At 48.9% G+C, this 14,075-nt stretch overlaps 1 protein-coding gene across 1 annotated transcript in view; it reads left to right on the forward strand.

The window, feature by feature from the left end:
• The window catches only part of CPAMD8 (C3 and PZP like alpha-2-macroglobulin domain containing 8), a 357,262-nt gene that overhangs the window by 165,815 nt on the left and 177,372 nt on the right, over nucleotides 1-14,075 (forward strand). Inside the window, exon 18 of the mRNA XM_073559839.1 lies at nucleotides 1,984-2,126. Coding sequence (XP_073415940.1) covers nucleotides 1,984-2,126 — 143 coding nt within the window. The remainder of the gene's footprint in view (nucleotides 1-1,983; nucleotides 2,127-14,075) is intronic.

Below are 14,075 nucleotides of genomic sequence, written 5' to 3' on the forward strand. Positions count from 1 at the left end.
ACCAATTAAGGCGGTCTAATGCTTTCTCAGCATCAAAAACGGCGTGAAAGTGCAATGAGGACTGCGCTTGCTTCTGGTGGAGTACAAAGTTCTTTATTCAGCCAACGCGTTTCCTGAGCCTACTGGCTCACTTCATCAGGGCAGATTCTGAAGTGAGCCAGTAGGCTCAGGAAACGCGTTGGCTGAATAAAGAACTTTGTACTCCACCAGAAGCAAGCGCAGTCCTCATTGCACTTTCACGCCGTTTTTGCAAATTTGTCCTAGGACCCTGTGCAGACTTGCTGCTGCTTCTCATGCGTTTATGGGTGTTGTGACTTTCTCACAACCCCAATAGGTGAGCACCTTCCTTTTTCTCTGTTAATGTGTTTTTTGATACGGATTTTACACAGTGGATGCGCCCTGTATTTTTCCTTTCTATTCTCAGCATCAAGAGAGATAACAATGGCCCTGAGTTTGTTTGAGGAAATAAGCTTAATTATGTTAATGAATCTTCTCGTAACATCCAGATTTTGGGAAGGAGAAGGATTGGTGTTATCCATCTTAAATTTTGACCTTTCCGGAGAAAAGTTTGATGAATTATCTCCAGACTCAGGACTGGCTGGCGATGTGAATTTTTCAGAAGTTTTACCAGGATTTTTCCTTTTTGATGAGAGAGATGTATCCATGACCTCTTTATGAGGAGACCTGGCCTTAAATGGGTTAACAATATACACACACACTCCTCTCACCTTTCACCATCTCCACTCACTCTTTCACTCCACATACGACCCTTTCTCTCACTCCGTCTCTCATACTCACGCCGTCATCGCCGCTGATCCGCGATCCCCGACATCTTCTTCCGCCGACGCCATTTTGGATCCCGACGTCCTCCACGCCGGCGACATGTTCTTGCGGCGACGCCATCTTGACTATCGCGGGATTTCGCCGATCCAAAATGGCGTCGCCGCAAGAACATGTCGCCGGCGTGGAGGACGTCTGGATCCAGGATGGCGCCGGCGGAAGATGTCGGGGATCGTGGATCAGCGGCGATGATGGCGTGAGTATGAGAGACGGAGTGAGAGAAAGGGTCGTATGTGGAGTGAAAGAGTGGACGTGAGTGGAGATGGTGAAAGGTGAGAGGAGTGTGTGTGTTGAGGAGGAGTGGTGTGTTGAGGGTTAACATGGAAAGAGGTGTGCGGTGACGTCACCGGTTACAACTGGACGGAGGTTGTTACAACCGGAAGCTGCTTAGGGCATTTATTATTATAGATTAGGACACCCTGGGACTTCCAAAGGGTCTAAAACAGACAAGAGGAGATTCCAAAAAAAAAAGTCAATGTCTTTTAATTATGCAACGAGAGAAATCCTGTCAGATTAGGCACAGGGTGGGGACTATTTTGTATCCTTCTGTCAATCAGCTGGTACATGACAGGATTTTTGTAAAAAAATATCTCCAAAAGACAATAAAAATCTTTAAAATATGATAGACTAGCGTGGAGATACTTTTTCTGAGGACAAGGACAGCCGGTGGGTAATGGAGGGAGCAGGGAAAGGATTTTTTCACTCACGGTTCAAAATGGTATCACCTTGCAGTAAAATGGCGGGAAAAGGCCTCAGATTTCAAAAATGTCTTTTTTAATGTCGAAAGCTCAGACAAGGGGTATCAGAATGTACCTCTAAGTAACGAGAAAACAATCCTTCCGTGGGTTATCGAAGAGAGCGATTTTCTTTTGCTTTATTTGCTGCTTTAGGAGATGCCTCCTCAGAGATCCTGAGCCGTGCATGTTACACCATCGTCAGCTCAGGCCATGGCCCGGGATTAAGTGTTTGGCGGCTTCTAGTATGAGTGCCAAAATGTCGTGTTTTTTAGTTTTGAAGTTGTAATCTTATTTCTAATGTCTGCTCTTTTGGGCCAGTTTTTTTTAATATTCCCAGTATGTTTCAAAAGTTCTTAAAATATTCTGATCTTGTAATACCATTTTAATTTTTGGGGTTATTTTACAGGAGACTGGACTGGTTGTAATGACAGACGTTGTCAGTCTAAATCACCGTCAGAGTTATGGCATGTACACAGATGAAGCAGTCCCAGCTTTCCAGCCACACACAGGAACATTGATTGCTTCGCCCCATACCAGAATTGCTCCCCGGTGAGTTAACACAATCTCGAGCCAATAGACTATGAACCTAAATTTTACTCAGTAAAATAAAAGTATTGGGTAAATTTTTTATACCATTTTATGGTTTGTAATCTATGTGAGGTTAGAAAGCACTTTATTCACATAGTACTGATATTACAGCCCACTCTCATTTTCCGCTGCAATGAAAATTTTTAAAATTTCTGTGATAAATTGTGTCAGTATTCCCAGCAGAGCAAGTGTAGGTACAGTAAGGTTTCATAGCTCTCCCACACTGCAGTATGGCAGGGAACATTGCATTATAGGAACTCTATTAGTCGCTTAGGCTGGTTTCACATTCGCGCTTTTTAAGCGCACGCACGGCCGGGGGTAGCTCCGCCCCCGAGCCGGCTCTCTGCCCGGCGTGCCCGCCCCTTCCTTGTAGCGCCGCCTACTAGCGCACAGCGGCGCCTGCGATCGGCGCACCCTATCTTTAGCATAGGGTGCGCAGATCGTGCGCAGGCCGTGCGCTAGTTGCGCTTTGACCTGCGCTGCGCACTTTTGACGGTGCGCCGTGCGCGCCAAAATCCGAAAAGTTTGATTTTGGCGCGCACGGCGCACCGTCAAAAGTGCGCAGCGCAGGTCAAAGCGCAACTAGCGCACGGCCTGCGCACGATCTGCGCACCCTATGCTAAAGATAGGGTGCGCCGATCGCAGGCGCCGCTGTGCGCTAGGAGGCGGCGCTACAATGAAGGGGCGGGCACGCCGGGCAGAGAGCCGGCTCGGGGGCGGAGCTACCCCCGGCCGTGCGTGCGCTTAAAAAGCGCGAATGTGAAACCAGCCTTAGGCACATATTTATTGCAAAACTTGATGCTGATTATTGCACTCAGACAATGTAGAATTATCAGGTCTACTACATGGAGGATTACAGGAAAGAACAGAAAGGTCATACAATACAACAGAGTAAATCCATACACATAAACACACTAGACCAGATAACCCAGTGCCATCTGCTGTCTGCATAACATTGTCCCTCCACAGTATAAAGCTGCAGTTTTTGGATACTCCAATACCCTTTCCTAAACAGCCAAGGCTTAGTTCATTAGGCCTAGTCTCTAGATCAGCTGGGATTCTGGGAATGTATCTCTCTGTATTCAGTGATTATACAAAAAGGACTAACATGACACGTCAAAGTTCTCTTATCTTCTCCTTCACATCATTCTTTTTGATGGTCATCTTGTTTTTTTTTTTCCTTTTTCTTCTGGAACCTGAACAAGTCCTAACACTTTCTGTCTCAAGACAGTTCTCACGTCTTCATGCATCCTGCTCTTTACCGGCTTTGTCTAAGATATTTTATCTGTTTCGTCAGAAATTTTATCTGCTTTTCTATGTCTTCTGATTCTTCCATTTCTTTAAAACTTTTTTTGGGGGATTCTTGCTTTATTTTTTGACTGTTTTTTATAATTTTATGTTAATTTTCTCTTCCTCATTGGCCTTAATCCATTTATTGGATCCATTCTGAAATTTTGAGTGCTTTCTCTGTCCAAGATGTGGTTTCATAAGCAATTATTATGCTTTGCTTATATAATCACAGCGCTTTACATACATTAACATTGCTGTCCCCATTGGGGCTCACCAGAGGCATAGCTAGGGGTTCAACTCGGGGGGGGGGGGCGAAACCCTGACTACTACGGTGGAGTAAAGAATAATGGTGTGCACTCGGTCAAGAAGAGAGAGGTGCAGGTGTAATGGACTATAAAAAGTCCGTAACAATAGGAATTTAGAATACACCACACACAGTGTGCGATGTATTCTAAATTCCTACAACTACGGTGGCGCATTCTAATCGTGGGTATAGGAGAACCTCAGCAGATGATCCTGCTGTTACTAAAAAAAATCTCGACAAAGGCCAACACTGATGTTACCGCCCTATTGTGACCATATAGAGGTGAATACCAGTCCTACAGAACATACAAGTGATTACAGTACAGTTATAGATGGTGACTTACAGCTGACGGTCTTTCTGATGGAATCCGTCACTTTTCCTGTCTTTTCCATCTGGCCCAGACCGACACAACAACTTCTCCAGCCAGGACTCGGCTACAGAGATTACAACACAGATAAATCTGACTTCTCACATTTCCAGCACCGTTCCCATCTATCCACAACCTGCACAAACTACTCATCCTGCTGTCATCCCAATACTGAGCCTCTGCTGCCGTATATGTCCATATTACTGCACCTGCAATGCTCCTCATACTGCTTCACATAGTAATCATGAAGAGAGAAGGAAGATCCGGCACTGGAGACTTAAAGTCTCCAGTGCCGGATCTTCCTTCTCTCTTCATGTTTGCAACACATGGTGGTCAGCCATTTGATCCCTAGGCACGACCGGCTTACAGGACTATTTTGGTGAGCACAAAATTTCCCTTTCCCCTTCCTAATTTTCTTCACATAGTAATGCCACCACTGTGGCCTCACATAGTAAAATGTCTCCTATGTGCCCTCACAGTAGCCCCAAACTTTTTACAAGCCCCCACAGTCTCTCACACTGTATATAGGCCTCCACAGTAGCTCCCTACACTGTATGATGGCCCGGCAGCAGCCTTCAACCTATAACGGCCCGTGCATTATCTCCTACACTGTATAATGGCCCTCATATTAGCTCCCATGTTGTATAATGGCCCCCTCATTAGCTCCCATGCTGTATAATGGCCCCTGCATTAGTTCCCACATTGTATAATTGCCCCCGCATTAGGTCCCACGCTGTATAATGGCCCCTGCATTAGTTCCCACATTGTATAATTGCCCCCGCATTAGGTCCCATGTTGTATAATGACCCCCGCATTAGCTCCCACGTTGTATAATGGCCCCATACATTAGCTCCCATGCCTTGAATTCTGGTCTCTGTCTGTCCCTGTCTGTGTGCTGCTACGAGCTAAATAGAAGAAAATAGAAACAGCCAGTAGGTGTGTATAGAGGCCAGAATATGGGTATAGCTCCCTGAATGTATCCAGATAACCCTACAAGAAATACTCTTGTCTGGACAAGACCCCAAAGATGGAAACGGAAAGAAAGAGGGAATCAGAAGAAAGAGGGGGAGGTAGAATATTACCAATCTAAAGAAGAAAGTGCCCCCTCTGGCTCATCTGTTCCTCTCTTTTCCCCTTCTCCCCCTTTGGGGTCTTGTTGTCTAGACTGAGTATATGTTTATGGATCTGCACCCATATGTGGATGTCTATACGCACCTATTTGCTGTTTCTGTTTTCTTCTGTCTGGCTATCATATATATTTATCCTCAACTTTTTTTTTTTTAATAAAAGGTGTTCTAATGGGGTTTTCATGTTTACCACCTTGGATTTACTGATATGAGACCATACAGACACTGGACTGTTAGGGCCCTGACCCCGGCTACAGCACTGCATCACATTATATTATATATATATATATATATATATATATATATATATATATTACAAGGTATACACACACAAGTGATATGGAAAATGACTTCACGTAAAATTAGCAGCTGGAACATCCAAGGCCTGAACATCTCGGCCTTTGGATGTAAAGCAAATGACCCAGATTTTATACAGAGACTGAAAATCATAGACATTCACATTACCCTAGAAACATAGACCAGGGCCGAAAACGAATCCCTGGTACCCATCGGATACAGGGAAATCTGTGTCCCTGCCCTGAAAAATAAAAACATTAAACAGGGCCGCTGCTCAGGAGGAATATTGATCTGACTCAGTGTGGCACCCGGGCCTGTTAATGAAATTGCTGGAGAGCAGAATAGGAGGAAAGACCTATGATGTCATCAAAAACTCCTACACCGAGTGTGAGTGTGAACGGTAGAAGAATGGCTGATTTCCAGCAGAGCCCCGGAGTAAGACAGAGCTGCACCCTAAGTCCAACACTCTTCAATATTTACATCAATGGCCTTCCACAGCACCAGGTCTCACACTCCATGACGCCTAAGTGAAATTTTTACTGTATGCAGATGACCTACTGCTGCTATCACCAACTGAGAAAGGTCTCCAATAAAACCTGAAAATCTTGGAGAAATTCAGGTCCACATGGGCACTACCGACCAACGCAAAGAAAACCAACATCATGGTGTTCCAAGATCGAACCAGCACCTTCCATTTGCACTAAACAACTGTGTTCTTACAGAAATGGTAAATGCACCTACCTGAGCCTGGAAATTCACCAGTCAGGGAGCTTCAAACAAGCCACAGAGACCCTGATGGACAAGGCCTGCAAAACCTTCTCTGCCATGCAAAGGAAACTCTACCATCTGAAGCTGCCAGTGAGGGTCTGGCTAAAAATCTTCGATGCCATAATCACCCCAATCCTCCTGTATGGCAGTGAAGACTGGGGCCCTCATACATACCAGTCCGGACTGGTCAAAGTGGGATTCCAGTCCAACAGAAGTATTCCACCTAGCATTCTGTAAACACCTTCTCCAAGTACATCGGAGCACCACCAACAGTGCCTGTCGGGCTGAGCTGGGCAGATTCCCACTGCAACTAGCAGTCCTGGAGAGGGCGCTGTCCTTCCAGGCTCACCTATAGAGTAGCAGCCCAAGCTCCCATCACCATAAAGCCCTGCTACATATAGGTGGTTGCCACAAACCAGGACCCCTGGAACAACTCACCCAAAACCCAGCCTGACTGAACCATCAACCAAAACAACCTGACAAAAGCCAGAATCAGGCAGATGGTAGACGAGGTGCAGGAGAGCTATGTCAGTGACTGAAAGAACAAGATCAGCAACTCACAGAAACTGACCATTTACCAGAGTCTAAAGAGAGAAATTCCTGGACCCCAGAGACCGCCAGATCCTGAGCCGGTATAGACTCAATGCCCACAGTCTGGCCATCGAGTCCAGCTGGCACAGACAGAGCTACAAGCCCAGGGAAGACAGACTGTGCCTACAATGTGACCTGGAGGCCCTGGAGGATGAGACCCACTTCCTGCTACACTGCACCAAATGCTCAGCAGTGAGGGATACCCACTTCAGGAGACTATCCAATCTCTTACTGGATTTCAGCTCCATGAAGGAGGAAGAGAAAACATATATCCTGTTGGGGGAATAAGAGAGCACGGTGGAGATAGCAGCACAGTATGTGAGCGCGTGCCATAGGCTGTGAGAAAGACAACCATGATATGCCATGAACGTGCTTAGACTACCCCATCCATCGTACCTACAGTTCCCACCCATTATCCCCACAGTCCCTACTCCCTACTCTCTATTGTACACGTGCTTTGGCAAAACTAATGTTTATTTGGTCCTGCTTAAAAAGACAAGGTGTAACAAGGTGGTATGGGGTGGTAGTCATGGGCAAGTTCACTAGATCACTGTCAGTTAGCACCCTGGCCCCTTGCACATGAAAAGACAGTTCAAATCCCAGCACTATGGCACAGTTGGCTACCTCTGGCATATGGTTGCTCTCCATACTGAAACGGCGTCCTCTGAATCCAGCACACATCACACTTCTGTTCCAACAATGGCAAAACTTTAATAACAATGAGAAAGAGGAGATGATAATTCCTGCATTGCCCCTATCAAGAGATTCTGTCTTAACAGCTCCCATCCGTTTCTGGGGAGCAAACAGTCCTGTAGTGGGCACTTGCACAGTTCTAGTGCCCGTTCCTGCTGCCCGGCAGTCCTGTGGCAGCACCTTGTCCCCTCCAGGGGTATATTCCGCTACCAGCAGTGGAGCATGTCCTGTCTCGGGCAAGCCTGCCCAGTCTCTGCTCACGAAGCAGACACCTCTGGCTTCTTTGAGGCTGCTAATCCAGCCCCCTTTTGTTAACCTGTTCTAACCCTGAACTAATTACATAGATGTTGTACAATACAACATGTATGTAATAGTACAATATCAGACATAAAGACACATTAATAAAACAGTGATACACAATGTTAATACACTAACTTAGAGCTGAACCGTCAGGGCAGCGCATGGGGCACACGGGCCCAGCATATAGGAGGGACGAAGCAAATGAGAGTCCCTGCCACCTCCTTACACCCCTCCCTCCTAAAGTATGGTCATCCTCGACCATAACGGCTCTGCAACTATAAAACAACAGATGTAAAACCATCAATCAAGTTAATAAGAGTTCAGATTCTCTTAGTGTGGGTCCAACTGACCCCGGTCCCTTTGCTCTTGGGACCTGTAAATATAGGCACTGGCCCGACGGCCATCTTAGCAGTCCTTTCAGTCCTAACCCAGCTCGCTCCTCGGGTCCTCCTGCACAAAGCTCTCTCCCTCCCTCCTATTAGTGGATCACAGGTCCTCAAGTGGTGGTGGGCTGCAGTTAACGGGGGCCAGTCCAGGGTTAAAAATAGGGCAGAGTCCAAGGGTAAAACAGTCCAGTTCCTTAAGCAGCCATACATATAGTCCTCAATAGCCAACCCTCATAGGGTTTCAGCCCCATGATCCAGCAGGGGATGCGCAACAGGCGCAACTAAAACTTATTCCTTTTGCTCTGCACCCCCTCCAGCGGTGGCCCCATGGTTCCCAGAGCTGCCTGCTCCAGTGACTCCTCGGCAGATGCCACATTTTGTCTAGGCGACGCTTCCTCCTGCCCAGCTTCAGGAGCCGCGGCCATCACAGTCGGCCGCTCACAACACTGAGCCTCCTGCAGTGGTCCTTCCTCCCAATTGGAGGCCATCCTCACAGCCACTACATATGGCCCCCGGGGCCCTTACTCCTTGATGAAAGTGACACAGTCCCGTAGCTGAAGGGGACCTCCAGTGACAATGGATCCAGCATTAACATAGACCTTTGATCCAGTATTAGCCTCTTGGAGAAAGCCATATCCCCTCGCAAGGTCAAGGTGCTGAATCACACAGCTGGTCATCCGTCCAGCCATAGCTCCCCCCGCCGGAGCACTGCAGTTCTTTGACAATGCGGCACTCTTGCTGCTTCTTTTCTCTGATTACACCTCGGGTCCACCAAGCCTCTCCAGCAGTGGACACCCAGGGGTCCTCCAAGTACGCACTGCTGGTGCCAGACAGAATGGGAGCGGGCCGAGAGAATGCTGGTGCCACCAATACCGGGGACAATGGTGGAGTTGGGAGATGGAATGCAATTGGAGAAGGCGGTGGGGCCACAAGAGGTGAAGGAGAGGAGGTGGAGGTGACTGGTCGGTTGGGCGGGAGTTCCCTACTCACCGCCGCTGCGTCCAGTGACAATTGTCTTGTGCGGCCGCACGAGTGGGTGGTTATGGCTGCAACAATCCCCCTCAGGGCAGCCTCCAGGGTCTTTTGAACTTCTTCAGGTTCTGGTTTTGGCGCCGCTAGTCCCGCGCATTACTCATCCTCCACCCGCTGCTTGTCCGGCTGCCGGAAAGGGTGTCACTCCTCCAGCTCCTCCAACCACCAGGCCTCAAATGCAGGCCTATCTCCGCCCGGGCCACAGATCGCTTCCAGTCCTGGCGTCTGATGCCGCTGCGGAAAGACATGCTTCGTCTCTGCATTGTGTCAGGTAATGGCATTTCTCCTTCTGAGTTCCACCCATTCGTGGGTGGGGTCACTTTCTGCTGCTCCACCCATTTCTTCTGACCAGGCCGGGAGGGCGGCATCTTCTTCGCCGGGTCCCATTTTGGGCGGGCACTATTCCCAAGGGGATGTGGCCTCGTTCCTTTTGGCGCCAAGTTTCTTCCATGATGCCGACGAAAGGCAGCACCATCCTCAGCTTTCACGCCAATGGCCACCATCTTCTCGGCAGCAGTCGGCGCCATCTTTAATCCATCAACAGCCACCTTATTTGACTCTTTCATGGCGGTCACCAATTCACAAATCCCGGAAATCCTCTTTCTCAATCTTGCAGTTAACTGACTGCTGGGGTCGATCCTGCCAACTATGCCAAATGTAACAAGGTGGCATGGGGTGGTAGTCATGGGCGAGTCCACTAGATCAGTCAGTGAGCACCCCGGCTCCTTGCACATGAAAAGACAGTTCAAGACCCAGCCCTATGGCACAGTTAGCTACCTCTGTCATACGGTTGCTCTCCATACTGGAATGGAGTCCTCTGGATGCACCACACATCACACTTCGGTTCCAACAGTGACAAAACTTCATAAGGATGAGGAAGAGGAGATAATAATTCCTGTGCTGTCCTTATCTAGAGATTGTAGCTCAACAGCTCCCGTCCGGTTCCAGGGAGCAAACAGCACCTATACCGCTCCCAGTAGTGGAGCACGTCCTGACCTCGGGCAAGCCTGCCTGGGTTCTGCTCATGAAGCAAACACCTCCAGCTTCTTTGAGGCTGCTAACCCATCCCCCTTTTGTTAACCTGTTCTAACCCTGAACTAATTACATACATGTTGTACGATACAGTACACACACCATAGTAAAACAATAGTACAATATCAAACTTACAGACACATTAATAAAACAGTGATACACAATGTTAATACATTAACTTAGAGCCAAACCGTCAGGGCACCGCATGGGGCACATGTGCCCAGCATATAGGAGAGAGTAGGCAAATTAGGGTCCCTGACACATCTTTACAACAGCAATGTTAACAGATGTGGCAGTGACAAGTGACAGCAACATCAAAAAGAAGGAATATGAGAAGCTGGAGAAATACCAGGGTCTCAAAGGAGAACTAGACAAGATGTGGAAAGTGAAGGCAACAGTGATTCCAGTGGTGATAGGAGCACTTGGAGCAGTGACCCCTAAGTTGGAAAATGGCTACAACAGATTCCAGGAGCAACATCTGAACTCTCTGTCCAGAAAAGCGCAATGCTGGGAGCAACTAAGATCCTGCGTAGAATCCTCAAACTCCCAGGCCTCTGGCAAACGACCCGAGAATGAGAAAGGACAAAAAAGACCACCCCCATTGGGGTGTGAGAAGGAAGTTTTTATAAAAGAGAAATATCCTCATCTGTGGGGTCCTGCAGCCAGGGTCATGTCTATCAGTACACATTACTGACTAGTCTTGCCAGTCACTATCTGAGGCACAATGAGATTTATGGCAGCTGCCCCGAAATTTTTTACAGATTGGGTGATGCCTGGGTGACTCGCACTAATGTAAGGAGGTGGCCGGCCCCATCAGATGCACTCTCTCCTCCTTGCAGTGAGGTTCCCCTAATGCACTGTCCATGTCCCTATTCATACCCTTGCAATATAATATAATGTATATGCTGCATCTGTATTACGATGTGTTATGTCATGTTATGGGACCAATCTGTCTGCTGTGCTAATTTGGTGTGCTCCTTAAATGTCCTAAGAGTCAGGGACAGTAATAGTTAACAGGGTGCTTGGCCAGCAACAACAGTAAGGCCACAGGAAACTGCTGTTTCTCTCCAGAACTGATCGGATCGTTGAACAGGGCAGACGTATATGACCAGGGCACTGCCAGGATTCCATACAGGAGAGAATTGTTGCCCTGGATTTTGAAGGACTACTAAATAAGGGCTAAAGGACTGCACAACGGGTCTCCAGGACTTCAGGAGGGCCCTATGCTGAAGGGGTCTTAGGCGCCCAGATTCCAGCATGTGGGTTTTTGTGATCTCCGGCTTCTGCAGCTGCTGTGGGTACAGATGTAGCCAGTGTCAGGGAGAGATCAGGACTCCAGTGATGTATTTTTGTCGCTTTATTCTTCATATCCTGTTACATTAGACAAGTTGTTTTCCCCATTGCCTCTTCTGCCTGTTTTGCCCGGACTACTGCGGCTGGTGCAAGAACAAGGTATGTCGTGAGGAAGGTTGTGTTGGTCCCAACTATCTCTGTGCAAGGGACCAGGGGAGTGCTCGCTGACAGTTGGCTCAGTGGACTCTATTCAGGTACTGTGTCTTCAAGAACCCGGCTCTGACTACCCGCCGCTGGTCGCCCTTGTTACACTGACAGACACCAAACTGTTTAAAAGTTCAAGCAGCTGCCATAAATCTACTGTGCCTCAGATGGAGACTGCACATACAGCATAAGAAGCCAGCCGGGTCTTATCAGAAGGGGGGCTGTGTCCTGCCACCTCTTCCCTGCACAGTGCAGACAACTCTAGCTGGTACAGGCAGAAGTCTGAGCTGTTACTTACAGCACCACTGCGTACTGTCCTGCTCCTTTCTGGACGGAAGAGGCAGCGCCAAGGTCCTGACTGCTCTGCAGCATACACAACCACACAGCGTGCAATGTGGGCCTGTCTACTGTATACTGGAGGCAGCAAACAGGTGCAGTACTGGCACCCAGCGTTCCTGGCCACTGCCCGTCTTAGTGCAGGGAGCTTGTGCATCCCTGCTCTACCACACAGCTTAATCATGTTGGCGAGCTGTTCACGCTGATAAAGTTAAGGGTAGTTTAGCTCCGGGTAGCTACTGGGTCTCACATTCTAAATTCTTTGGAAATGTGGAGGGAAACCCATGCAAATACAGGGAGAACATACAAACTCCTTGCATATGTTGTATTTGGTTGGATATGTGTAAGGTGGATGACCGGACCGTGGGTTCATGCATACCGGGTCAGGAACTGTTGAGGCTGCATCCCCTGTTCCTGGGGGGAATCTTGAGTGTGCCGGACTTTCCTCCGTTGCCTGGAGGAAGCCCTAGAGAGGAGGACCTTCCTGCTGACCCGGGAGGTGGGGAGAGAGAGGAAAAGCGCGCGCCCAGCAGTAGGGGGATAAATGGGAAAAGCGTGCAAAGCAGGGGAGTTTTGGCGCGAACGTGGGACAGCGCACAGTGAGAAGAGCACTGTGCCCCATCCCTCCAGAGTACCAGCGCTGCAACAGACCCCACCACCTGCAGAGGGGCCGCAAGAGAGACAAGGGCCACTTGTGCTGCAGCAGACCAGAAGGACAGGGACTGCTGCGCAGAGGGGAGCTGTGTGTCCAGCAGCAGCAACAGAAGCCAGGCAGAGGAGTGCTCCGTCCGGGGAGCAGCAGCATTGTATAGTCCAGCGTCCACCATCTCCCATTAGCAGCAGCGGAGTCCAAACAGAGAGTGTGCCCGGTGACTACAGAGAGAGGTGCAATGTTCCCGGTGAATACAGAGAGGTGCAGTGTGCCGGTGACTACCAGAAAGCAAGGCGCAGAACGTTCCGTGTCCGTGAGTACAACACACGTGCCCCATAAGAGTGACGGGGAACAGGACAGACACATGCACCCTGATTGTGCCAGTAAATATTTGCCAAGCCACGTTGGTCTCGTATAGGGCTGTGGCCCGTACCCTTGTCAGACACTACAGCAGGGACCAGTGAGTGCTTCAGTCCCAGAGCATCAGTACAGCGTAGGCCCACGCCCAAGCACCGACACCACTGACAGAGACTGTGAGGAGAGTCGTGCAGGGGTCACGTCGGGCTCAGACAGTGCTGTGAACCACGCTCCTGCAACATCAGTATATGGACTAGGGCTCAGCGGAAGGTACTGGAGACCGACCGCTGCTACCAGAAGACGGGGCATTGATGCCCACAGGACCTTCCTGGAAAATACACCGCGCCAGCTGTTGTCGACGCTATCCATTTCAGGAACTTAGGAATCATTGACTCTCATGAAAACTGCCATTACTAGAACTGTTATTCTTCACCTCCCTGCGTGGAGTATTACCCTGTTAGGCTATGTGCACACGCTGCAGATTCACCTGCGTTTTTTTCCGCGTGGAACCGCAGGTAAAACCGCAGGTAAAGTGACCTGCGGTTTTCCTGTAGTTTGGTCTGCGGTTTTGCCCTGCGGTTTCACACCTCTACTATGTTAAAGGTGTGAAACCGCTGCGGAAACCGCCCAAACAATTGACATGCTGCGGTTTGTAAATCGCAGCAAAACCGCGCGGAAAAAACCGCACCGTCAGCACAGCGTTTTTGAAAACCCATAGGGTTTCATTGTACTGTACTTGGTCTGCGGAACTGCTGCGTTTCTGCAGGGCCAAAACCGCTGCGGAAACGCAGCAGAATCCACACCGTGTGCACATAGCCTTAAATAAAAATGTTAACCCTTGCTCTGCCTCCTGTCCATCACTGCATCCCGCAACCTGCTTA

The sequence above is a fragment of the Dendrobates tinctorius genome, unplaced genomic scaffold (genome assembly GCF_039654945.1).
Source record: "Dendrobates tinctorius isolate UK_male_01 unplaced genomic scaffold, ASM3965494v1 ptg000276l, whole genome shotgun sequence".
Classification (NCBI taxonomy): Eukaryota; Metazoa; Chordata; class Amphibia; order Anura; family Dendrobatidae; genus Dendrobates; species Dendrobates tinctorius.